We start from the raw sequence: 27,955 nt of genomic DNA on the forward strand, positions 1-27,955 counted from the left end.
TAATGTAAAGTAACCAGGAGTCATGTAGTTCTTAAATAATTATTTTTAATTAAATAACTTCGATATTAAACCTATACATATTATGTTTGGCATTCTATCTATACTAATATTATAAAGAGGAAAGGTTTGTATGTATGTATGTATGTATGGTTTTCACGCATAAACTACTGGACCGATTTTGATGAAATTTGGCACAGATAATCTTTAGACCCTGAGAAAGAACATAGGCTACCTTTTAATGCGAAATATGTACCACGGGCGAAGCCGGGGCGGATCGCTAGTCTTACAATATAGTATATACCTACATTCACTTTATGGCTAACAATGTAAGATCTAACTGATAGCACATATTCTCCTTTATACGATAATTAAGATACGTAAGAAAAAATATTATTTTTTTACACTCTTGGGTCTTGGACTCTTGGTCGTTTAAGGCCGTGTACGCGGTCCGTGCGCTGTTTGGCTCAAATATGTGATTTTTCAAACCAGATTTTCCATCAACCACTTATCTTACAAACATATGAATTACTAATAATTTTAGGAAATTTTATTGTCTATGTAGTTAGTTAAGAGTTTTTTTCAATTAATCCCTACTAATATTATAAATGCGAAAGTAACTCTGTCTGTCTGTCTGTCTGTTACTCAATCACGCCTAAACTACTGAACCAATTTGCATGAAATTTGGTATAGAGATATTTTGATACCCGAGAAAGGACATAGGCTACCTTTTATTGCGAAATATGTACCACGGGCGAAGCCGGGGCGGACCGCTAGTACAGTATATTAATTTGTGAATACCATCAAGATAACTGAGCCGATGATTAGGTACTTGATTTCACTTTTAGTGTCAATTTCGAAGCTAAAAATATCTGAAATTGCTAACAGATCTAACACACAATTTTTTTTAACTAACTGCAAAAATCCTTATTAAAATAGTTAGTTAAAAGATTTTTCTATTTTGGACTCCTAACTTACGAAATTAAAATCCGAACAATGTGAATTTTTTTAGAAATTATAGTCGACAAAATGATTATTTTCACCAAGATATTTGACTTATTTGAATATAATTTATACATATTGCAATAAAAGAATGTCTTACTTATAAGATAAAATTTAAAAAATCAACCAAGGTACCTCTATTATTTTTCTACAATTTTTTTTAAAGTACTATAAAACACTGCGCGTGACCCGATTAAAATCAGTCGGCAGCGAGAGGACATGTTGCTCGGCGCTATCCTGTGGACCTATGCTGTTCATAGTAAAAATAATATATATATGTAAAGAATAATATATATAATAAAGTAAAAAATCGTAATAGATCGCGGAGATTTTGACTTGTTAAATTTGAATAAGCGCTCTTAAGTACTAATGTTTAATTTAAAACTTGTTATATATTCTTGTTATTCTTTTCCTGCCCGCTCCTCTCTTTAGAAACTGTTTTCCAAAGCGGTGGTAATTATACATAATTTAATTGTGTATATATTGAAGTTTCAAAAGCTCTTATTTATGAAGTCTAGTTAAATGTTTGTATTTTAGTTTTACAAAAAGTTGCCCAATGCCCATGTAGAGGATATGGGTAACTTTTCAACAAGGTCCCCATTTAAAATTTGACCAAAATTTATTCAATTGTTTAGACATATAAGCGTGAGGTACCTACGCTTACATGTCTAAACAATTGAAAGATATTTTTTCTTAGTAAGGTTACACACATTTTTCTTCTTAAGGTATAAGTAATCAAAAATGCACTACGGGAATTTCCTTATATCTTCCATTCTCTTGCATATCATTAAGTCTCATATGGTTATTATTTTAAGCATTGTCATCTTATAATCCTAAACCTTATGGCTTATGGCATTCTTTCATTGGCGATTTGTCTCGATCTATGAAAGTTATCAATGGATTTACTACTTAAGAGTATAATCCCTTTTATGATACAAATACAATACATTGATACATGTGAAAGCCTGTAAATTAGCCTTATCTCATCTATATTGACAATATTATACATAATAGCGGCTTTCTCAAATCAGTAACACTTCAGAATGTCTTATAGATGATAAATAATTTATACATAGTAGATATTTAGTATGTAACTACTAATCGCAATGATTATGGGCAGTAAATAATCATAGTAGGATATGGGCATTTTAAGGAAAACCGTTCTTTTAAAATTGCATATTATTAGTTATGACTATTATAAATTGAGACATTGATAGCAGAAAAATATATTGCTGCTATCAGAAAAATAGATTTATTGCCTATATGGCTAAGTACTTGCTACGTTTGCTGCGTTACAATTATTTATCCTGGATATTCATATATATATTATTTAGATTGCTGATTTTTTTATTATCTCTATTGGCAATTACCAACTCTATTTCTATACCCTATGTTGAGTACCAATAATAACATTATTAGAAGCTGTGTACATACGTAATGTAAGGGCTTGATGGAGTGGCACAACAGGTCTTTTATTTTCAAATAAAACAAAAAAGTTTTATATAAATATTTATTGGTATTTCTTAAATTATAACAGTAACAAAACTTATGCTAACTTTAACCATACACTGTCCATCTCCCATGTCATACACCCTTTTCACACTTTTTCACACTGTCAAACAACTGAAACAAAAGAAAAATTAAATCATTAGTCAAAAAAGGTTATGGTTATGAAAAATAACCTTATCTAATCTGAAGTGCCTACTAATCTTCTCTATATAAAAATGAATCACTATTTCCCTTGGTCACGGCATCACGCGTGAACGGCTGGACCGATTCCGATATATCTTATTTTGATGTGTTAGTTAGTGTCAGGAGGAAATCTTTTGAAAGTTAAACTCAAGAAAATTTGCCAAAAAATCAAGAAAATGAGAAAACTTCACGGGTTTGACAATTTGCCCGAAGACAGGACAACGTCTGTCGGGTCAGCTAGTTAAATATAAAAATTTAAATATCGGTATAGCTTTGTACCTACTTCTATATAGGTAGGTACATTGTCTCCGTATGATTGGAAAACCCGTTAGATTATAATCTAACTCGCGAGATTGCAAACTGTCGAAAAATTGTGATACGTAGCAATTTGCAATTTAGCGTATTGGAACGAAGTACCTTATCGCGCGTACGTAAGTACGGTACGCTGGCTAAGGGCGTTTGTCCACTACAAGGAATTTTACGGTCCGGCATCCCGATTTTTTACGGTCCGGTATGGCACACCATTAATCTATATATACTAGCTTGTGCACTATACGTAATTTTACTGTCCGACATTTTACTTTTCCCTATTCCGGATGGTTTTTTGTGTCTACGAGTCGCTGTAGGTAGAGATAAACTACGATAACATGGCGCGCCCCTCCAAATTACTGTTTCAATGTGTGTAGTGAAATACAAATATTTTAATATTAAATAATTATTATTTATAATAATATAATAATTAAATTATTAATTTTTATTATTATATTATATTATTATATTATTTATTATGAATTTCACAAATACTTTCAAACGTTTTGAATTTTGGAGGGGCGCGCCATGTTATCGTAGTTTATCTCTATAATTGTTTTCGAATGCCCACTTGCTTGGATTTTACTGTTTTTACTGCATATGCCAATTAAAAGCAAGCTCTTGTTTTACTTTCTTTTAGTTGGCAATGAGATTTGAGAAGTCGGTATTGTTATTTTATATACATTGACCAAGCATTGACCTATAATTATTATCTAAGTAAGTGTTGGTAAGTTAAAGTTCAAGTGGGAATAGCTTTAGCTCCTCGTCACCGATTAAAATAAATAAGTGAAACACGCATTTTAAATCTCTTACGGAACTTTACTTTTTATTATAACGAAGTAATATAATATTTCACCTTCTATATATTTTACTCGTTTCTTGTAAAATGCAAAAACAATCATTTATGATAGCATTATACCGCCAAACTTCCTTGAACTGTACCGCACTGATCCGAGTAAAGACGGATAGGTGCACAAGCAATTCACCGGTTTTTTCATGCCACACCGGACCGTAAAAAATCGGAATGCCGGACAGTAAAATTCCTTGTAGTGCACAAGCGCCCTAAGGGCGTTTGTCCACTACAAGGAATTTTACGGTCCGGCATTCCGATTTTTTACGGTCCGGTATGGCACGCCATTAGGGCGCTTGTGCACTACAAGGAATTTTACTGTCCGGCATTCCGATTTTTTACGGTCCGGTGTGGCATGAAAAAACCGATGAATTGCTTGTGCACCTGTCCGTCTTTACTCGGATCAGTGCGGTACAGTTCGGGTGCTTGTGCACTACAAGGAATTTTACTGTCCGGCATTCCGATTTTTTACGGTCCGGTGTGGCATGAAAAAACCGATGAATTGCTTGTGCACCTGTCCGTCTTTACTCGGATCAGTGCGGTACAGTTCAAGGAAGTTTGGCGGTATAATGCTATCATAAATGATTGTTTTTGCATTTTACAAGAAACGAGTAAAAAATATAGAAGGTGAAATATTATATTACTTCGTTATAATAAAAAGTAAAGTTCCGTAAGAGATTTAAAATGCGTGTTTCACTTATTTATTTTAATCGGTGACGAGGAGCTAAAGCTCTTCCCACTTGAACTTTAACTTACCAACACTTACTTAGATAATAATTATAGGTCAATGCTTGGTCAATGTATATAAAATAACAATACTGACTTCTCAAATCTCATTGCCAACTAAAAGAAAGTAAAACAAGAGCTTGCTTTTAATTGGCATATGCAGTGAAAACAGTAAAATCCAAGCAAGTGGGCATTCGAAAACAATTATACCTACAGCGACTCGTAGACACAACAAACCATCCGGAATAGGGAAAAGTAAAATGTCGGACAGTAAAATTACGTATAGTGCACAAGCTAGTATATAGATTAATGGCGTGCCATACCGGACCGTAAAAAATCGGAATGCCGGACCGTAAAATTCCTTGTAGTGGACAAACGCCCTTCAAGGAAGTATGGCGGTATAATGCTATCATAAATGATTGTTTTCGCATTTTACAAGAAACGAGTAAAAACATAGAAGGTGAAATATTATATTACTTCGTTATAATAAAAAGTAAAGTTCCGTAAGAGATTTAAAATGCGTGTTTCACTTATTTATTTTAATCGGTGACGAGGAGCTAAATCTATTCCCACTTGAACTTTAACTTACCAACACTTACTTAGATAATAATTATAGGTCAATGCTTGGTCAATGTATATAAAATAACAATACCGACTTCTCAAATCTCATTGCCAGCTAAAAGAAAGTAAAACAAGAACTTGCTTTCAATTGGCATATGCAATAAAAAGAGTAAAATCCAAGCAAGTGGGCACTCGAAAACAATTATACCTACAGCGACTCGTAAACTCAAAAAACCATCCGGAATAGGGAAAAGTAAAATGTCGGACAGTAAAATTACGTATAGTGCACAAGCTAGTACATAGATTATTGGCGTGCCATACCGGACCGTAAAAAATCGGAATGCCGGACCGTAAAATTCCTTGTAGTGGACAAACGCCCTTAATCTAAATACTAGCTTGTGCACCTACGTAATTTTACTGTCCGACATTTTACTTTTCCCTATTCCGGATGGTTTTTTGAGTTTACGAGTCGCTGTAGGTATAATTGTTTTCGAGTGCCCACTTGCTTGGATTTTACTCTTTTTATTGCATATGCCAATTGAAAGCAAGCTCTTGTTTTACTTTCTTTTAGCTGGCAATGAGATTTGAGAAGTCGGTATTGTTATTTTATATAGGTACATTGACCAAGCATTGACCTATAATTATTATCTAAGTAAGTGTTGGTAAGTTAAAGTTCAAGTGGGAATAGATGTAGCTCCTCGTCACCGATTAAAATAAATAAGTGAAACACGCATTTTAAATCTCTTACGGAACTTTACTTTTTATTATAACGAAGTAATATAATATTTCACCTTCTATATTTTTACTCGTTTCTTGTAAAATGCGAAAACAATCATTTATGATAGCATTATACCGCCATACTTCCTTGAACTGTACCGCACTGATCCGAGTAAAGACGGACAGGTGCACAAGCAATTCATCGGTTTTTTCATGCCACACCGGACCGTAAAAAATCGGAATGCCGGACAGTAAAATTCCTTGTAGTGCACAAGCGCCCTAAGGGAGCTTAAAAAATCCTCACGACACTTTTGTATAGTAGCATTCCTTCACTTATTTCACTTCAAATTACCAATATTTAGGAATTAAATGACAAATGAAATAAGTGAAGGAATGCTAGAAGAAGGAATGTTTTCCAGTCGGGTGTCCCACATGTGACACCTCAGACGTTTTTATTATTCGTTGATCTATTGAGTACCTAGGTATAAAATATCATTAGAGAGTAAAATTATAATTTTAGTAAGTAGGTAGTGTCATCTATGCCCAAATCAAAATAAATTACCTATTCATGAAAATATTATAGCATTTATAGCCTATATTTTACCGATTACTAATATGTAGCTATAGAACAAAAAAGTTTCACCAAAGTTCGAACAGTAGGCTAGTTTTTGCGTGAAACACGGACACAGTCGTCGACGGTTTTTTAATGAAGAGATTATTAGTAAATGTCTTTGTCTTTCTCAAAAACTAGATCAATGACGTTAAAATAATTAACACGAACGTGTTATATCGTCTGTCTGCATAATAAATACATTTGCAATGACGAAAGGATAACATTCCGACTATAAGTCGTAGATTATAGTTAGTTTATTTCAATATATTTGTGTTTTAATTTAATTTATAATTATTAAATATTTAACTGCGATATTTTTTGCGACATCAACATCGTCATAACCTACCAAGTGTTGATGTGGCTCAGAAGCACAAAAATGTTATTATAGCTATTTTATCTAAATTACGCTGTAGCATTTTTGACATTTCACTCGATTAGTGATGGTATGACGCCTTTTCTGCTATCCATAAAGCCTCTGTGTCTACTGTCTATAGGTATCTACTTCCATACAAAGAATTAAGGTTACCTCCAACAGTTGATCAAATAAAGGTTGTCAGCTACATATATGTAACTAGCTTTCAACCCGCAGCTTCGCCCGCGCAGTCAAAGAAAAACCCGCATAGTTCCCGTTCCCGTGGGATTTCCGGGATAAAACCTATCCTATTTCCCGGGATAAAAAGTAGCCTATGTCCTTTCTCGGGTATCAAAATATCTCTATACCAAATTTCATGCAAATTGGTTCAGTAGTTAAGGCGTGATTGAGTAACAGACAGACAGACAGAGTTACTTTCGCATTTATAATATTGGTATGTAATATAATGTATTAATTATAAGCAAAACTTACAAGATTCGGCCACAGCTTCAAGCGCGACCATAATAGCGAAGCCGAATATCGCGCAGAAGAACTGCATAAGCCCTGTTCGGTCTTGTCTCCACACCTCGAAGAACACTACATAGACTAGAGTACCACACGCGAGACCCTGCAAAAAGAACAAAAATTTTATTATGAAGACAACCCGACTGCTAATTTAAATAGCTTATGACGCTACCATAATTCGGATTATTATGTAACACCTCATATACATATAAAAATTAAAAGTTCGTCCAGCTGTTTGGGCTGTAGGGTGTGCCAAATAAATATAAGTAATACACATAATACACACATACAAACACTCGAAAAATATATAACGCTCCCTTCGCACTTCTAAGCGGGTAATTATAAATATTAAATCCTTTCTATCTATTTATCTAAATTCTAGAAGCAAGTATTAGTTGCTTCGGGGAAGTTTTCTGAGGGTATATCACTATATACGCAATATTTCAAATAATATATTATTGCGTACGTCATATATTTATGCTGTGAGAGTTTATCACAATTATTTGCTGTTCATTTTCGTCACATAATTTTGATGCCACTTTATTATGCTGCCTACTAATTTCAGATAATTTGCTGCATACTGGCAGTCAGATATTATTGAACTCGTTCTTGTGACAGATATTTTTTGCTAATCTGTCCATAGTAGGTAATATATTTATGCTCGTGGCTGTACATAGTTCCAAATATTAGGGCCGACTTTCTAAAATATTTTATCGGTCCCTACTCCCTATAGTAATTGACTTTCTGGAACCCATAAATCATTCTTTGTGTGACCGGAACGTACTTTCAGATTAGTTTTTATCGCTCTTAAGAATGACAGTAATGCGATAACTCAAGGGAAGAATTTTGTAGATAAATAATTACTGATCTCTTAAGCTCCCTTAACAATACTAATTGTCTAAAAATAAACTTTTCTAACGATAATTAGACTAAAATTATCAAAGTTATTTTTGATCCATAGATATATCCATATCTTTATCTAATCAGTGAAAGAAGAAATCGTGAGTGATTAATGAATGCAAGTCAAAATCAAAAATAAAATCTCACCACTTGGAAAATCTGCTGCTTGATAACAGCGAATTAAATGATTCATCTCTGTCCCTATGTCCCTATGTAGGTATCAGAGATGTAACGGAGCTTCGATTCCGGTTCCGTTAAGTCGGAACTTCCGATTATTATTACACTTTCGGTTCCGACTTCGGTTCCGATACTTTTGTATCGGATGTTAATCGGAGGTCGAACGAAACAAAGCGGGCGGCGCGCGACGGCCTGTGCCGAACAGGTTCATACATGTCGCGCAGGGAATCCCCCGACCCCCACTACGTGCACTCTATCATCAATTATTTTTCCCCTTGTTAGTTGTTACAAAGCATCAAAGCTTTTGTTCATAAAGTACAATACATTACTTTTGGAGTCCATTTTGATTTAATTTGCTTTAGCTATTGTTCATTTATTGTAATGTCACCAAATGTAACACGCTACTTTGGGTTTTAATTTTAATTAAACTTTAAATTCATTAATTTTATCTTTTGTTCATTTGGAATTATGCCAATTTTTTTTCACAATTGTTTTTTATTTTATAATAAAAAATAAAATGAAAAGAATTGACTATAAATCATGTTTTATTTGTCCTTAAACAAACTGACCCTGCCTCCGATTTCGATTCCGATTTCGATTCCGATTCCGATAAACCAAATTTGAAAACTCCGATTCCGATTTCGGTTCCGATAAAACTACCTCCGTTACATCCCTGGTAGGTATTCTTAAATCTTTAAAACTACGCAACGGATTTTGATGTGTTTTTTTTAATAGATAGAGTAATTCAAGAGGAAGGTTTTAGTATATAATTTATTATGTTTTAGACAAAGCGGGCGAAGCCGCGGGCGGAAAGCTAGTTAAGAATATAAACATGCCGACATAATTAACATCGTCTGCGAGCGATATATCAATACTTACAAAGCAAAAGGATAAAAAGCATTTTAGATTTTTAATTTGTGGTGTCGATTTCAAATAATTAAACTTACCTATTAACTGAAATCACATACATAATAATTCGTCTTTACGACAGTAAAGTTTGAAAAAAAAACTTAAAATCGATCCTAACGCGGGATTCGCGCCATGGTAGGACGCATCCTTCATTCGTTTTCATTATCAAATACAAAAATATTTATAGACTACATTTAATTCAACAAAAACAGCGTAATCTCACCTGTAACACAACGGAATACAGTCCAGCGGCAGCAGCACCAGCTCCCCCAACCAGCAAGATCCCAACCCCGATACCAAGTGCTGATACAAATGAGAATGTAAAGATGTACAGCACTGAGAGCCAGCGCTTAGTACCCGCGGCCAATAGTTCCACACCAATACAGAACGCGATTATGTACTTGTGTGCTGATACCGCTCCGAACATGTACCTGAGGAATTATTCAGAGTAACAATATACAATACAGGTAAGGCTGTGGAGTGTGGACTGAGGTAGTTCTAGTTCTTACGATAGAAAATATTTATTTCACAGTAATTAATATTCTCAATGTACATAGTTAGTTAGAAATATATAATGTGTAGATGGTACATATTAAAATGGTGGTGGTGGTTTTTTTGCAGAAAGTGAAAGAGAAAATGCGACTGCTGGTCAGACATGTCAGTTATAGATGTACCTACCTACTGCAAATGCTTATCATTAATAGGCTATTTGACAGTATAAAAAATAAATTACTTTTTTGTGTAATCCATATATATATAAGGTTTTTGAAGCGATTTAAATTAATAAATGATATAAATAATAACTTATTTATTTATAAATCGTCGAGAAAAAACATCATATTTTTTAAAATGACCACGTGACCGAAAACATCCATGATTGGCTGCATCTGCCATGACGTCACAGCGGCGTAAATAACAAGTGATCCCAACGTTTACTCACGTCGTTGCTGAATTTCGCTTTTGGTTTTGTTTTTTGTATAACTTATTTCTTGTGATTCAAGGTGTCTGTAATCAGTTTTGTTCTTTATGTGTTATTTTTGTTTGTCATGGAACCTAATTTCGAAAAAGCAGACAGTAGAAATCTACCTAAAGTGGACGCTATAATTAGGAAATAATATTGTAATACTGTGCTATAATGGTTGGCATGTTCTTTAAAAACAACCAAGATTTTTACGCTCCTCAATTGAGAAATGTGAAAACAGCTACGTAAGTTAATATTTCAATCGTCATTCATTACTTTTTTAGTTAATTCCTACCTACAAACATGAATCACAATAGCACAATAATTTTTTAGATTAAGTCCTTTATTTTTCATTTCAGCCATCCAGTTTATAGGATTGACGTGTTTGTATTGATTATTTTCAATATCAATACAAACACGTCATCATCAATTTATATATATCATTATCTTACCTCAAGCAGGTAAGTAATGAGACGATTTATACTATGTATTGCAAATAAAATAAACTGCCTACTAGGTATTCAACACCATACTTACATCGAAGTGGTCTTCACAAAAAAATATAACTGTTTTAATTGATATATCTAATATCACTTGGATTTCTGCGAGCTAACTGCAACCACTTTCTACGCATTTTTATATTTTTTGGAGCACATATAAATAGTTTGTCAGGGGTTTATTTCTGCATCCAGGAACTACACACCACCTATAAGAACTCATTTTCTGGTTTTTAAACAGATTAACTTAATTATACTATAATTAAAACAAAAACGAACAATAAGTACTAGGAGCAAGTTGATGTTTACGCCGCTGTGACGTCACCATGGTCGCGAGACGCCATATTCTTCAAAATTGTGTTTTGGCGGCGTATTTGAATATCATGTTTTTATTTTCCATTTTCTCAATGAATAACTACAAAAAATTAAGAAACATGTGTTTTGTGTGCTCTATAAACGTAACTTAATAATTTGAGACAGTTTTCAAAACCTTGTCAAATAGCCTATTATATGATGTCTACGACTCTACGAGAGCTTTTGATTAAAGTATCTGGGATATTAAGAGGAGTGATTAATCCTCTTGTATTAAAGACTAGCTTCCGCCCACGACTTTGTACGTGCATCCCCGTTTTTCCCCGTTCCCGCAAGAATTTCGGAAAATCCTTTCTTAGCGGATGCCTACGTCCTAACATCTACCTGCATGCCAAATTTCAGCCCGATACGTCCAGTGGTTTGGGCTGTGCGTTGATAGATCACTATATCAGTCACCTTTGAGTTTTATATATATGTACTATAGATAACGATTGTGACAAACTCCGGGAGTAAAATATACGTAAGGGCATAGAAATTTCATAGAAGCAAACATTGATCTACATTTTACACTTAGGTACAGTAGCTTATATAAATCTCAAATATTAATACACAAAAATAAATAGGAACATTTAAAAAACTCACTTCAATAATTCTGTTTGGAAAAATAATTAACATGACTCGCGATCATGTGATTTGTCAAACAACACTTATATCATCGAAATGTACTACTTAAATCAACAAATATTTCAAGAACTCCAACTATTTATAATTAGGTACATTTATTACAATCGTTGTCCACCCACAGGTACATTATTTATTACATCATGTACGTTATTTATAACTTAAACACTTTAGACCGGGAAATGGGTCATTATATCAATGGATGTATAATTTTTCCCTCCGAGGACCAATACCCAATTCCCACATGCAGTTTTTAACTGTACTAAGAAAGTTTTGCCTTCTTTAATGATGGTCTGGGAGTAATATTAACAGTTTAATGGCTAATTTCGGAGCAAGCAGGAGATACGGCGTTTTCGCCGAAAGAACTGTTAATTCAAATAAACATTCAAACACTTCTTACCATACACTTCTCGCAGAAGACTCCAATCCCACCGCAAGACCTTCAAACAATTCATGAATCGAAAGCGCCAGCACAATCAGAAGTCCTCGTAAAGCAGCTACAATAGTATCATCTGATTGCACAGCCAAATGACTATGACCATGATTCCGGGCCGCCTCAACTTCTTTAATAGTTTGCGTTTCAGTATTGCCATCTTCCTCTGATTTACTCCTTCGTATGCTTAGAACTCTGGTAAAACTGGTGTTGGCGTTTTTATTTTCTCGACTGTTTATGTACACATGGACGAGCTCTTCAACGAGGTACATCATGAAGAACCCGCTGCACATAATCAGGGCTGCTAGGTATATGGGCATTTCGGGTAACCGGCCCTCCTCTGGAAATAAGATGTGTAAATTTTATTTGTATGATAACTATATAGCTCTCATAGGTACCTATAACAATATTATCATATTTGCCACCTATTTTTATAGGTATATTTTGGTTTCATATAATACACGTATAACTAAGTAACATTTGAAATAATAGTATTATTTCTGTGGTATTATTAAAACTTTTTCAAATAATAATTTTTATTTTAGCCTGCTGATTAATCATGTTATAATCGGTGGTTGAATTCACCGGTCATAAAGAGTAAAATAATTTGGAAAATCCAAAAGTGCACGCCTCATAATTTTTTTTTAATAAATATTTATTAATTATTATTTTTGTTTATTTAATAACAATTAAACCACATCGAATCAGACCCTGAAAAATGAAAGGGTTCTATTCCTGAGCATACTCAAGCGTAAGAGAAAAAAAAAGACTCGATTAGTAAAGTATTTCGGTCGCTATCGTGTTAACAAGAAAAAGGATCCGCACATACAGACACACGGACGTCCAAGACAGAACTTTTTTAAACTGTTTTTTAACTAGTTTAAATAACAAAAATGACATCAAAAATATCATGAACGTTAAAAATAGTGTTTTTTCTTAATATGTGTGTGTATGTATTATCTTACAAGTGCAATGTATGATACATAAAGACATTTTAAGTTTGAAAAATCAGATGTTTTGCGCGAAGTGACAGTAGTACCCACCTCAACGCTTCGCTTATGAGGCGTGCAATAAAAGAATATAACCTACAAGTTATTGCCCGCTAATCAACTTATACATAGTTACTTATTGCAAATATGCAGTCAGATTAAGTTCATTAAACTAAGTACGAAGTACCTAGTTACTAGTTCAATAATTGGTGTCTACTATGTCTTTGTTGATTCCTAATGTATTATGTACAGCGTTTGAATATGTTTTCCTATCTCCAAATTGAGCAATGCACTACGTAAGTGCACATCTTGAAAAATCACATAATTATTAACGTTTTTATTTGAAAGCGTAAAACATGCGTCAAAACCTATTTGGTCACACCCGCGCATAAATTAAATATTTTCTGCAGGCGAAGGTAGGTAAGTATTTAGTTACATCAATGATACAGAATATAAAATTCGGGTCTTATACATATAAAGTCAACAAATACCTATATTTAATTTTTTTAGACGTATCTTCTAACCTAAATTTGCATCACCAAATCCTTAACTCCTAAAAACCGTAAATAATGAATTAATTAACAGATCGGTAAAATATGAATGAATGTAACCGATTGTCGTGCTTCTAGTTCATTATCTACTGTCCTTATTAAAATAAATTAATTCCATACCTTGAAGATTTATAAATACTTAAATGAAGCGAGAGTTGTCGATGTTGTCGAAAAGTGGTTTATAAATAGGGAAACTTTGGATAGTCCATTATTTTTAGAAAATCTTTTGTGTACTATGGAAGAACCAGTGTTGTACTAGTTCTTCTTTATGAACATCCCTTACACAATTCAAAACGTTAAAAACTTTCAATTGTTTTTCTTTTTAACGTAATAGTAATGCACTTTGTAAGGTTTATTCAAAACTGGTAGAAACGAGTACTTAGTTGTACAATTTTAAATGTCAAAGACTCAAAGCAAACCTGCTTCTTAAAAATATTAAATTGCTTACGTCCTGCTATAGTCAGCTACTCTGTAGTCAAATATCCTTCGAACAGCATTGATACTTAACATTGCAATAAAAATAAGTTAAAATTTGTATACAAAAATTTTTTAACATAAATCTGATTATTAATTATTATCTCTTGATCGTATCATTGCGGAAATTTTAATTTTATTTTATGACAAGAAAACAAAGGAAGTTGAAAAATGTAATTCAAGATAAGTAATAAAAATAAGATATAATAAAGGAATTTATAAAAGGGTCGTTTTCAAAATAATTGTACATTACTACAAAATGTTTGTCCCCCTAAAAAATCTTCGAAAAAAATATGGTTACGACTGAAATAAATCATTGTTAACGTTTTACAGACTAAACTTAAGCATACTGCATATCATTTCTGATAAAAAGCAATGAATTGCGATTCAAATTCTTACATAAATTTAATGTGAAAATAAAGTAACAAAAAAAGCTCCATACATTTTTTTATTGTCCCCTATGTGGACGACAATGAAAACCAATATTTTTATCAGAATTTTTGTATGAAACTTCCTATTTTTTTGTATCATAATTAAAAAGCAATGTTTGAAGTGTTATATCTGATAGATTAAACTATTTAAATTACCTTAAATAAACGAAGAATTACATATTATAAAAATGTCCCTATCAATCGTTACAATTTCGTGACACTGATTTATTGACATAATTAACCAACTTCTTGTATCACAAAGAAGAGGAATCTAACTCTAATCATTGGCAACACTGGTCATGTCACGAAAAGTAAGGTCACATTAACGCGCCGCCATTTTGTTCGTCGTCCAGACATGGAAGAAGTCCAGTAGTGTGCTGTGCAAAAAATTTAGTTACAATTTCCTAACGACGTATTCTCAACAAAAGTAAGTACATTTTGAAGAATTCACCTACCGCAATTGTAATATACTTAAATTATGACTAGAGTAATAGATTACACTTTCAATCTAATGGTAAATGTGATTATGTTTTGTGTAAAAGTATTTCTTAGGTTATTTTTTACATGTTACTGACGAACAATTTCTTGACATTTACTGACGTCAGTAAATTGTAGACGGTAAAGCTGTGGTCTCATGTGCAAAGTATGAAAATAAGATATTAAAATGTGTGTTAAATTAATGTAACGAATAAAAATAAAGGAGAAAAACAATAAATCTCTCAAGATTATTTTTTTGTAACTACAGGCCATACTTTTTTAAACCATGATGTAGGGTTAGTAAAGTCGGGCTTAGGGACTTGACTTTTCCCGGGATCTGATAACTTTTTTATAGTGAAAGCGGATCAGCGAGTCTTGGCCTCCAATTTTACAAGTGGTTTCTGATGGGATAACGCTTGCCTTATTGCATTTAGTGTTGATCGCTTTTCCACCCACACGAGTGATGCTTACTTTTGTTTTTATTTTTATTCAAAATACATATATCCAACAGCTTTTTTTAGTTTCAGAATGCCGCTAACCGGTGCCGAACGGCAAAAAAATACATTGAAAAACTAAAAAAGCAAAACCCTGAAATATATGAAAAGAAAAGGAAAACACACCTCGAGAAAGTGAAACAAAGACAAAGAAAAATATCAGATCTTAATGACAGTGAAAAAGAAGCTCGAAGACAAAAATGGAAAGAAGCTAATGATAGAAGAAAAGAAAAGGAAAAGCAAACAGAGAATTATAAAAATTAATGTTTTGTTGATTATTTTGTAACTAAAAATATATATTTTTTTTAACTAGTGACTTCTTACTTTTTTATATGTAATATTACCTTATTCTGAATACAGCCTTACTTTAACAACTTCCTGACATTTCCTAACGAAACAGTTTACTGACAATTTCGTGACGTACAAATATTTTGAAAATGACCCAAAAACGAAATAGGCAAAGTTGCCGAACATTAATAGGATGATAAACTGTGATATACCATTCATAATTATTATCGTTGTTTTAATAAATATTAAAAATAAAACACGGAAGCCTTTACTTTGTGAAATATCCTTAACCTTCGGGAAAATTAGAAAAAGCACAATGTTATTCAGATCCTATGTCTAGCCATATCTACAGTCCAAAGAAGGAATTAAGGTCAGATTTAAAACCAGTTTTAATTAAATCAGCTTCTAGCCATATGTCAGGATGTAAACAGGGCCATTTGACGAACAATGCGATAGACACAAATATGGACTGATAAGATGGTTATCACTTATCAGACACCTGCTATTAACGCATTAAGAGTGTTAATTTGTTGTCTGTATGTCAACAATGCTCGTTTGTTAGGAAGTGCTAGAATATTATTTAACAGCTGCAGCGGCGGATTTAGCAACAAGCAGTGACTGAGTGCTATACACCGATGGCGATTAATTTTGTAGGCGGCAAATTTAGTAACAGTTCAGACAGTCTTTATATTATTATACTTATAGTTTAATTAATTTCTTTATAATTATATTATCCTACTTATTAATCCTAAATCATGACAAATTCACAATATCAAAAATCATTAGTATCCGTAACGATTTACGTCGTTTTTGACTTATAATAATTTATGGGAAGTAACTTTTCTTAACATGTGAATTTTATATATATTTCAAGTACAAAATAATCTTTTATCTATCTGAGCAAAAAAATCATCAAGCAGATTTTTAAATTTACGAGAAGTCTACCTAGACTAGCTGCAGCACATAACAATAACTTTTATAGTTTATACTGCATGTCCCTACACCGACTCAAATCAATGACACCGGCAAATTGTTTTAAGCGATATATTATAATCTATACCACACTGCACAGTGCACTGTAACTTACCTTGCAATAATTGTATGTTTTCATCAACTTCTGGCAACAAATGCATGAAAGTGGTTGCAAACAAAACACCACCGCCGAAAGCCAGTAATCCGATCACAAGGGAATTAGAGGTTCGCATATTTGAACCATCTTTCGGGGTGAACCATGTGAACTTCATCGAGATCAACATCGGCAAACATCCCACAATCATAGAAACAGCAAAGAGAGTCGACATCGTTATAATTTTCGCTCTAAGAGCGTTTCCTTCTTCGTTGAGCGCGACTTCGTCCATAGTTGTCATTGTAACGTCTGTTTGTTTTAAATGAGGTCGCAATATTGAAGTGTGCGGCGTTACGGGCGCCGTCTCCTCACGAACTGATCCTGCTTGCTGCTCCCCAGTATTTCTGTAGGCGGACTCATGATAACATTATTAAATGATAAAACTGACAGTAGCTGTTTGTTCACCGGCGCGTCAATTAGATTCCGCTCCTGTGTCCGTAGGCTTGTAAGATGCACGCGGGTCGTCGCAGACGGACATTGTTTCAATCAAATATAATATAATGCTATGAATAACTTGCGCAATGTATAATATATAACTAAACCACATTGTCAGTTTTTCCGCATAAGGTCTTAATTAGCATCAACTTCTTTATGGATAAATTTTTGGTAGTTTAAAAAATTACAGTCATGTCCACGAAATACCTTCAAAATATAAAATAATTTTTCCATTAGAACTAGATGGTATGCTGCTATAATTATAATAAATGTTTCTACAAAACTCTATTTATTTACAAACGAATGAATTAATTAATTACTTAACTTTTTATTAGTTTTATTTGGTAGGTACTGTGCACAATGACTAGATATCTCGCGAATATTGCTACTCTCTAACATAAAAAATACCTACCGACTAGAGATTTTGGTAAAAACCAACATAGAATGTAAGACTACAATTCTATCAACAAACGCGTTTAGTCTTATGTGCTATAAATTCCAATGACTATGCAATGCAATTTGGTTTGGCCAATTTCCGCAAAGGACATCCCGATCTGCATGCGCCAAGGGGAAGGCCTAGACCAGGGTTGCCCAAACTGTTCAGCAAGCATTTATTTTTAGTAGGTATATGAATTATTTTTTTTCTTTTGTCGTACTTAGTTGTCTTCGGTGCCTTCTATTAATTGTTAAATCACATAATAACTTTTTTTATTTTAGAATTAATTTGGATTTCATCACTGTGAGAATACTCTTTTCAATCAGCCGATTTATTTTGATATCACTGCGTCACTTGATGAAACTTGTTATTAACATAGACTTTATCCATATATTATGTTTTTCAAAAACCTTATTTCCAAACATTTCTTTAATTGCTCGTAATTCGTAAATCTTGATTTTCGACCTTCGAAATAATCGGTGCCTACAACTATAGTCTATAACATTATTCGGTGGTACTATTTGTCTGTTATTAGAAGTTAATTATATATGTAGGTATATCTTAAACGATGACTTGCGTATTACAAGAATACAATATGATGATTTTTATGAGTCTATGAATTTAATTTTTTTTAAAGCACCACAAACTTTGAAAAGTACTGGTTTAGTATTATGCTATACATCGTACAATGTACCAATAGGTCCGTAATATGTGCACACTTGACCCATTTAAGGAAGTATCGATTAAGGAAACTAATTTAAGAAATCATCAGCAATATAAGGGACTATTCAAATGTTGAATCCTACTAATATTAAAAATGCGTAAGTTTGTGAGGATGTGTGTGTTTTTACTCTTTCACGCAAATACTACTGAACCGATTACAATGAAATTTAGCACACATATAGAGGGTAGCTTGGATTAACACATAGGATAGGTTTTATCCCGGAAATCCCACGGGAACGGGAACTATGCGGGTTTTTCTTTGAAAACGCAGGCGAAGCCGCGGGCGGAAAGCTAGTTAGAAATATGTTTTAGATGAGGCACAGACAATACTTAATTTGAATTAGGTATTGTGTGTGTCAAAATTAAGAATTTTTCTTCCATAAAAAGTGCTGGTATAAGAATTGGTAAAGAAATGGAATGTAGGTACCTACATAAATCACATTCGATACGGAGCGTAATAATTGATTGCTCAATTACACTCCATAAGTGTTTTTAGTTGTTTTTAATAGGTACATGAAGCAAATTTTCATTATTAACATGTTATTTTGCTCCATGCTAATTTGCGTGCGTAAAATGCCAAATGTAGGCCCAGATCAAACTACCTAAGTACTGAAGTGATTTCAATTATTTCTCTTTGAGACATATTTCTTACATAATACACTATGCAGTATGTAAATCAATCCGTCTTTTCTCTCTTCTGTTGAGATCCTTACTGAATGTTATTATCTAACTCTGAAAGAACTTAGATTTTTAAAAGTACATGACATTGTTTTAGTTTAAATACCAGTCACTGCTTCAAAACTTTCCTGATGTTAAGATTTTTCTTCCAAAAATAAATTCACAATAATAATTCATACAGGTATTCATGAACTCACGAGCATAATACATAATACATATTATATAATTAATTGAACACTAAGTAATATGCAAATAATTTGGAAAATCCAAAAGTGCACGCCTCATAATTTTTTTTTAATAATTATTTATTAATTATTATTTTTGTTTATTTAATAACAATTAAACCACATCGAATCAGACCCTGAATAAAACCGGCCAAGTGCGAGTCGGGCTCGCGCACAAAGGGTTCCGTAGCAGCAAATATAATAAATTACAGTTAAATCAACCTATCTCAAAAACTATAAGAGATACTTTGATCAAACCAAAAATCGTTGAAAGAGTTAATTAGCATGCATCACCTCTATTTTTTTTAGAATTTTATACCCCGTAGTTATAAAAATAGAGGGGGGGGGACATACTTTTTACGACTTTGAGAGCTGATATCTCAAAAACCGTTCACTTTAAGAAAAATGTTTTTTAGAAAACTTTATTTATTTATTTATTTATTTATTCTTTATTGTACATTAGGTTTAATCTTATTTTATAATATCTTAATGGATTTAAATGTACAAAAGGCGGCCTTATGGCTCTAAGCCATCTCTGCCAGGCAACCTTCAGGTAAAGGACAGAGCATAATATTATACCAAAGGCTAGGAAGCCAAATAACTAATAAATTTAAAATAATTAATTTGAAGAAAAAAAAAAAAAAAAAATAATAATAATACTTAATACTTAATAAAATAAAAATAAAGCACAACGTCACACATAATTTATAAATACAACATAAATTTATATATAAAAATTACTTATATTTATATACATATAAAATGCATAAACATAATTATACATAAGATTACAATATATAAATACTTCACTATAAATAGATAACATACATACTATATATACATACTATACAAAATATACAATATACATATAATATACAATATACATACAATATTTATATAGATAGATAGTAGTCTTTAAGCATTTTTTTAAAGGATCTTATCGTCTGGGCGCCACGAATCGTTTCAGGAAGGGCATTCCATAAACGGATACCCGATACAGTAAACGATGTACCGAATAATTTACTACCATGCACAGGAAAACGGAGTAGAAAGTTATTAGAGGATCGGAGAGTATAGGATTCAGAAGCAAGGTAATGGAAATTGGATTTCAAGTAGGAGGGAGTACTGGGATGAAAAAGAATGGAATAGAGGAGATGGAGAGTGTGAGCATTCCGACGCAGGCGTATAGGTAGCCACTTGAGCTTCTTGCGAAATTCTGACACGTGATCAAATTTACGTAGACCATATATAAATCTGATGCAGAAATTTTGCAATCGTTCAAGTTTATTGAGCTGATCTTCGCTCAGGTTCGTGTAACAAGAGTCCGCGTAGTCTAAAAGGGGAAGGAGAAGGGATTGAGCTAGCATAACTTTGGTGGGTATAGGCAAGAAACGACTCAAGCGCTTCAATGAGTTTGCGGCAGCAAATACTCTTTTACTAACTGCTTTGACTTGAGGCACCCATGATAACACCTCGTCGAAAGTTATGCCTAGATTTTTTACTTCAGAACTATAGGGTATGACAATTCCATTCAAGTGCACAGGGGGTAAATCGGCCCAGCTTATTTTTGAGCGGAGTTGTGGACTTCCAATTATAATGACTTGACTTTTGCGTGGGTTGATCTGAATTCCAAAAAGTGTACTCCACTTACTGATGGAAGCTAAATCAGTGTTGGTCGCTCTGATAGCCTCCGGCAGAGACCCTGCGTCTGAGTGAGTGTAAATTTGAAGATCATCTGCATACATATGGTAGAGAGACGTTATATGAGGAGTCAAAGAATTTATGAAAATGGCAAAAAGGAGTGGAGACAACACGCCACCCTGTGGTACACCAGCAACGAGATTACACCACGATGAATATTGATCATCATTCATAATACGCTGCCGACGACCAATCAGGTAACTACGAAACCAATCAATTGCCGGAGGAGAGATATTAATAGATTTTAGCAAACTCAACAGGATTTCAAAGTCAACGGAGTTAAAAGCTTGACTGAAGTCTAACAATGTTAGAACTGTGAGATGCTGCTTGTCCATACTTAAACGAATATCATCGGCGACTTTGACTAGGGCAGTTACCGTGCTATGACCAGGGCGGAAACCGGACTGGTAAGGACTTAGGATGTTGTGACTGTACAAGAACTGGCTCAACTGTTTATGAATTAAGCGTTCCAGTACTTTGGACAGAAAAGGTAGGATAGAGATAGGACGATACTCATTGAAGGATGTTGGATTGTTTTTTTTAGGTAGGGGGATGACATGAGCATCTTTCCAGATGGACGGGAAGCTGTGGGACGTAATGGAAAAGTTGAGGATGTGAGTAATGATGGAAACAATTATATCAAGGATTGGGATGATCATGTTACGGCAAATGCGGTCAGTGCCAACGGCCTTCGAAGTTATGGACAAGATAATCTTCTTAACATCACCAACGGCAAATTGAGTAAAAGTAAACGGAGGATAGTTAGGAGTTGGAAGGCTAGAGATTTGATTTATGCAGGTTTGGCTACTAAAATTAGGAATAGGACTGTATGAACAGAAGAAGTTATTAAGATCATTAAGATTGAGGTCGGATGGGAATTGATGATTACTATTTTTCCCAACTCCTAATGATTTAAGAAATTTCCAAATATTTTGGGGGTCGCCGTTTTCGACCGATTCGTGGATATGGCGTCGTTGTGCATCTCTACACATAGTGTTGCAGTGATTTCGTATTTTCTTGTATTTTTCACGTTTATCATCAGACTTACAGGATCTCAGTTTAGCTTTTGCACGATTTTTTTTCTTTATCAAAAGTCGGATTTCGGGTGTAAGCCAAGGTGAAGGAGCTTGCTTTAATTTTACTGGCCTAAGTGGTGCATGCCTATCGTATAACTGAGTTATAAGGAGACTAAAGTTCTGAACCTTGTCGTCAATCGATTCAGCGTTTAAGACAGGCATCCAATTAATATTGCGGGCATCATCACAAAGTCGCTCTTTGTCCACACCACCAAAGTTACGACGCAGGACAGTTACTTTTTTTGCACGGGGCAACTGGATGTTGTAGGAGAGGAAAATAAGGTCGTGATAGGAGAAGGAGACGGCTGGGAATTGCCCGTGCTTAGGAACCAGATTAGGTGCTGAGACAAACATTAAATCTAAAAGAGAAGGAGTAGAGTTTGGGAAGAAGTGTGTTGCTTTTGAGGATAGACAATGTAAATTAAAGGAGTCAGTGATAGAAAGGAGTTTAGAGCTACGCGAATCTTTTCGTAATAAACATGTATTAAAATCTCCCATCAAAATTACATGAGTATATAGAGGGATGTGCTCGTCAAGAGTGTTTTCAAAGTTGTTGAAGAAATTAGTGGTTACAGAGGGACTATAGAAAACACCCAGAAGAACTTTTGTGTGAAGGAGGGAAATTTCGATGAGAAGATGTTCCGCCGCATCGGATGGAGGAGGCTGAGGTGAAGAGCTAATAATAGTGAAAGGAATGTGCGATCGTAAGTAAATAGCCACACCCCCACCACCCCTTCCGACACGGTCGTTACGAATTAAGTGAAAGCCAGGAAGATGATAGAAGGAAGAAGGAAGACTAGGTTTGAGCCAAGACTCGGACACCAAGATAGCGTGGAGATTAGTGCAGTCAAAAGAGATCAACATATCAGGAAAGTGCGCCGGAATGCTCTGAGCGTTTATGTGAACTACGTTGAAATTTTGAGGATAAGAGGAGAATTCGGAAGAAATTGAGGAATTAATAGAAGGAAAAGATGCATCGTAAAAATTATCGTTACTGCACGAGCTACCAGACGAGGAAATGGATAGGAATTCATCAGAGCTACTATTTATATCGCTAAAAGACATTCTTTAAAATAATTATAAATAAGAAAAAAATATATATATATATATAAATATAATATATACCTATAAAAAATATAATAAATGAATAATATATAAAATATAGTAAATAAACGAAGTTGTACTATGCATTTATCCTGTACCCTCCAGCAAAATAAAATGAAATTATTACATAATAAACGCTTGACAAACCAAATAATTACAATATCTATACAAAAACAAGGCAGAACATAATTTTTAATTTTAACAATTAATTGAACCAAAGTCTTAGTATCAACACGACTAAAAACTACTCTTTGACAGATTTTGACATTGACTTGACAACTAAGTGACATAAGAAAAATAATTATAACTTTGAAGGTTGTTTATTGTTGTTAATTTTAGATTTACCTTACTTTTATGTATAAATTTACAATTAATGTTATTTAGAGAAAGTTTATATATATGGAATATAATATAAGAAAGTAAATAACAAGGTAATCGTCGAAAAGATTAAATAAAAAGTGTAGTATGACATACTTACAAAGCCACAACAATAACAAAGTAAAATTACACATTATTTCACTTTTTGCAGTCTTTTTGGTCTAGAGCCTACAATCTTGTCATCTTTCGTATGATTCCCACTAGCTGGAACAGAAGATGTAGAACAAGCAGCATCAGGAACGGATATTGCATCAACATCTGCAATGCAGGTTGCTCGGTAGCGGGAGCCATTTGGTCCAATTATGAAAATGCAGCCGTCTCTAGTCCAGCACTTATCGATACCGAAACGCTTACGAGCAGACATAAAAGCATTGTGACGTTGCTTGGTCAGAAACTCAGATAGAGTTATACCCGAGCCTTTTAAGGAGATTTTATTTGACCACAACTTATCTCGGAGTTTCACATCACTTAGCTTTAAAATGATTGGTCTAGGTTTACTCTCCTGCATTCGACCCAAACGATGGCAACGATTTATGGACTCTTCAGAGAAATTTGGAAGTTTGAAGTGCTTGGAGATAAGATCACACACAAGAACTGACGGATTCTCTTGACTCTTTTCAGGAACACCGTGAATGAGTAACATTTTGCGTCTACTTCTTGTTTCTTGTTGATCATATAGCTTCATCAAAATTTCCAGTTGGGACTGCAGGCAATCAAGTGATGTTGTGACAAATGCACGGAACGTGTTGAACTCGGCAGCAATTTGAGTGGATGTATCAGTGCTTGCAGGGGCTGGATTTACCAAATTCTTCTGGAATTCTGCCATCCTCTTGTTAAAAGTGACCGTCAGGTCAACCATGGACTGTTTCAGTGATTCTATAGATGTCATGATTTGGATCAATATTATGTTCTAGTGAAGTTGTTGTTAAGCAGTTTATTCAAATGAAATTTTTTAGTGGATATTAAAGCTGGTAGGTACAGAATATTTTAAGATTGTAATTTCATAAAAATGTACGTTAAATTAATTTATTTTATTATTAAACACTTAAGAGCAAGAAAAATACGTTATGACTTTTTGGCGCCTACCCTCGAAAAGCTTTAAATCTTTTTAAAAGACCTTTCCATTGATACCCCACACGGGTATGTACATCGAAAAAAAAAATTTCATCCCTCAGTTACATGTATGGGGGGCCCCACCCCCAATTCTTTTTTTTACTATTTAGTGTCATATTTTTGTAGCGGTTCATACAACACATATTCCCATCAAATTTCATCACTGTAGTACTTATAGTTTCCGAGTAAATCGGCTGTGACAGACGGACAGACGGACAGACGGACAGACGGACATGACGAAACTATAAGGGTTCCGTTTTTGCCATTTTGGCTACGGAACCCTAAAAATGAAAGGGTTCTATTCCTGAGCATACTCAAGCGTAAGAGAAAAAAAAAGACTCGATTAGTAAAGTATTTCGGTCGCTATCGTGTTAACAAGAAAATCCTCCGCACATACAGACACACGGACGTCAAAGACAGAACTTTTTTAAACTGTTTTTTAACTAGTTTAAATAACAAAAATGACATCAAAAATATCATGAATGTTAAAAATAGTGTTTATTCTTAATATGTGTGTGTATGTATTATCTTACAAGTGCAATGTATACGTACATAAAGACATTTTAAGTTTGAAAAATCAGATGTTTTGCGCGAAGTGACAGTAGTACCCACCTCAACGCTTCGCTTATGAGGCGTGCAATATTATGTGTACATTATAGATGCCAAATGTGAAGAAATTTTATTATTTTAACAAATGATATTAAACCGGTCGAACTGTGACTCATCAGATGTATGTAAGTTAGAATGGATGTTTAGATATAAGATACTCTAATTCCTTGCCTATGTATAAAAGCAATAAGCGTATGGAGTCTTCCTGAAAACATATTTATGTATAATAATTTATAATGAATAATAGATTAAAGTTTTATTGTGAATCTGTACATAATTTAGATTAAATTTTATATTTTAATACAGAGGCATTAATATACGTAAAATGAAGTAATTTTAGAACATTCCACTATTTTTATTGCTCAATACAATCATTATAATGTTTGAAAAATTCAGTATTTACAAGACACAATATAGATTATTTTTAGAAAAAAGTTCGGTATATTGAAATGAATTGTTTTGTAGTAATTTACATCCTTTTTTAAATTATAATATTGTATACTTTCATAAATGATAATTACTCGTAAAATTATTGTCTAAAAGACTTTGTAACTGGCACGGTCCATTGAAAAGTTACATTTGGGGTCGCATTTTTTAGAGGACGCAATTTTATTTTTTTGATATGTAGGGGGGGTCAGTGTGAAGCTATCACCAAGTTTGTGGGGTCGCCACCCTTGTCCCACGGCCGCCATCTTGAAAATAGCGGTTGAAATGGTTTTTACGATATATCTCAGATCTCTTAAACTATTTATATGATAATAAAACAATGTTAACATTATTCGTTGCAAATTAAATTCTCTACAACTTAGGTTCAGTAACTTTTTGTCGTAGAACTATAAACAAAAAAGTTATAAGCGAAAATGTTCAGAAATTAGAGATGTTTATATTTTTCAATAAAACTTTTTTTTATAAGTTTACGAAGAAATTATATCAGACCATTTTTGTAGATTGTTTTTCGTAGAACAACTTTTATTTACAACATTTTTTCATTAAGTAAATAGCTAAGGTTTTACAGCCATCCGAAGTGAGTACTATTTTAAGTACTCTTTACTTTACAGAATACGATATATTATGTGTGTACTAATAATAATTTGTCACCAGTAATTATTTTATTTTTATTATAATAATATTTTTAATAATTAATTTTACAATAATATTAATAATTAATTATTGAATCTTTTCCCCACAACCCAGGAGGTAGAGTCTGGAAGTGCGTTTTTTTTTACGTCGAAAAGCAGGGCTGAAATGTTCTGCAGTGTGCTTCCATTGTTGTGGAGTCTGGGAAAAGAGCCAATAGCCACTTTATTATGTATAGTTACTACTGAAAAATAGTACTCACTTCTGAGCGCTGTAAAACCTTAGCTATTGACGTAATGAAAAAATGTTGTATATAAAAGTTGCTCCTCGAAAAACAATCTACAAAAATAGTCTAATATAATTTCTTCGTAAAATGATAAAAAAAAGTTTTATTGAAAAATATAAATAGCTCTAATTTCTGAACATTTTCGCTTATAACTTTTTTATTTATAGTTCTACGACAAAAAGTTACTGAATCAAAGTTGTAGAGAATTTAATTTGCAACAAATAATGTTAAAAGTGTTTTATTATCAGATAAATAGTTTAAGAGATATATCGTTAAAACCATTTCAACCGCTATTTTCAAGATGGCGGCCATGGGACAAGGGTGGCGACCCCACAAACTTGGTTTTAGCTTCACACTGACCCCCCCTACACATCAAAAAAATAAAATTGCATCCTCTAAAAAACTCAAGGTCAGGCCTAAAAAATGTAACATTTCAATGGATCAGCAGCAATATAAGTGTGCTATGTATATCATTAAGGTTGTTTACAGTTGGAATGATTGTTAAAGATAAATAAAAACATGAAAATAAAACGGTGTTTTATTTGTATCCTTTAATTTCCTAATTAACAATATAATTTTCTAGTTGACCCGAAAAACATTGTTCTGGTAGGACACGCTTATTACTGGGTTGTGAAAAATAGATGTTGGCCGATTCTCAAACCTACCACTACTACAATTTTTATGAAAATTTGTGTATATCACTCAAAAAATTTCATAAAAATTGGTCCAAATTGACAAAAATATATTATTATACTATGTACCGTACATACATCCATATGCATTTGGTAAAAAAGGTTATTTGAGACACTTAAATTTTATTATTGGTATAAAGCGCATGTAGAAAATGAGAAATTTTAAATATTCATGCCAGATCCAATCATACACAGTACACACAAATACAAAAAAACGTACAGAATGTACGTGCATGACTCTCAAAACAAGCAGAGGCTAAATAAAACGCATATTATTCACTCATTTCGTTATTTAATATAAATTATGAAATAGAAAGTAATACAACATGAAATTATTCATAAATTATTATAGGGAATACAGAAATAGCATAATTAGCAC

At 33.4% G+C, this 27,955-nt stretch overlaps 2 protein-coding genes across 2 annotated transcripts; both read right to left on the reverse strand.

The window, feature by feature from the left end:
* Positions 1-2,502: 2,502 nt before the first annotated feature.
* LOC149480451 (zinc transporter ZIP1-like) lies at positions 2,503-17,398 on the reverse strand. Its single transcript, XM_089706331.1, has 5 exons — positions 17,006-17,398; positions 12,182-12,554; positions 9,554-9,761; positions 7,312-7,447; positions 2,503-2,622 (listed from the first exon to the last, which is right to left on the reverse strand). Exons 1-5 carry the CDS (start codon positions 17,283-17,285, stop codon positions 2,615-2,617), a joined length of 1,005 nt encoding a protein of 334 aa, XP_089562457.1. The 5' UTR covers positions 17,286-17,398; the 3' UTR covers positions 2,503-2,614.
* Positions 17,399-23,914: 6,516 nt separating this feature from the next.
* Positions 23,915-24,886, reverse strand: LOC149480452 (uncharacterized). Its single transcript, XM_089706557.1, has one exon. It carries the CDS (start codon positions 24,686-24,688, stop codon positions 23,933-23,935), a length of 756 nt encoding a protein of 251 aa, XP_089562683.1. The 5' UTR covers positions 24,689-24,886; the 3' UTR covers positions 23,915-23,932.
* Between the last annotated feature and the right edge of the window lie 3,069 nt (positions 24,887-27,955).

Source organism: Colias philodice, chromosome 18 (assembly GCF_061535455.1).
Source record: "Colias philodice isolate Cphi_HAF_F1 chromosome 18, ilColPhil1 Martin Lab GWU primary, whole genome shotgun sequence".
NCBI classification, from domain to species: Eukaryota; Metazoa; Arthropoda; class Insecta; order Lepidoptera; family Pieridae; genus Colias; species Colias philodice.

Bases quoted from the DNA above. Each gene is read 5' to 3' on its own strand.
- LOC149480451 (XM_089706331.1), bottom strand. From the start codon at position 17,285: ATGACAACTATGGACGAAGTCGCGCTCAACGAAGAAGGAAACGCTCTT. The intron at 9,762-12,181 runs GTAAGAAGTGTT...ATAATTCCTCAG, and splicing joins TCTTCTGCGAGAAGTGTATG to GTACATGTTCGGAGCGGTAT. The intron at 7,448-9,553 runs GTGAGATTACGC...TTCTTTTTGCAG, and splicing joins TGTATTCCGTTGTGTTACAG to GGTCTCGCGTGTGGTACTCT.
- LOC149480452 (XM_089706557.1), bottom strand. From the start codon at position 24,688: ATGACATCTATAGAATCACTGAAACAGTCCATGGTTGACCTGACGGTC.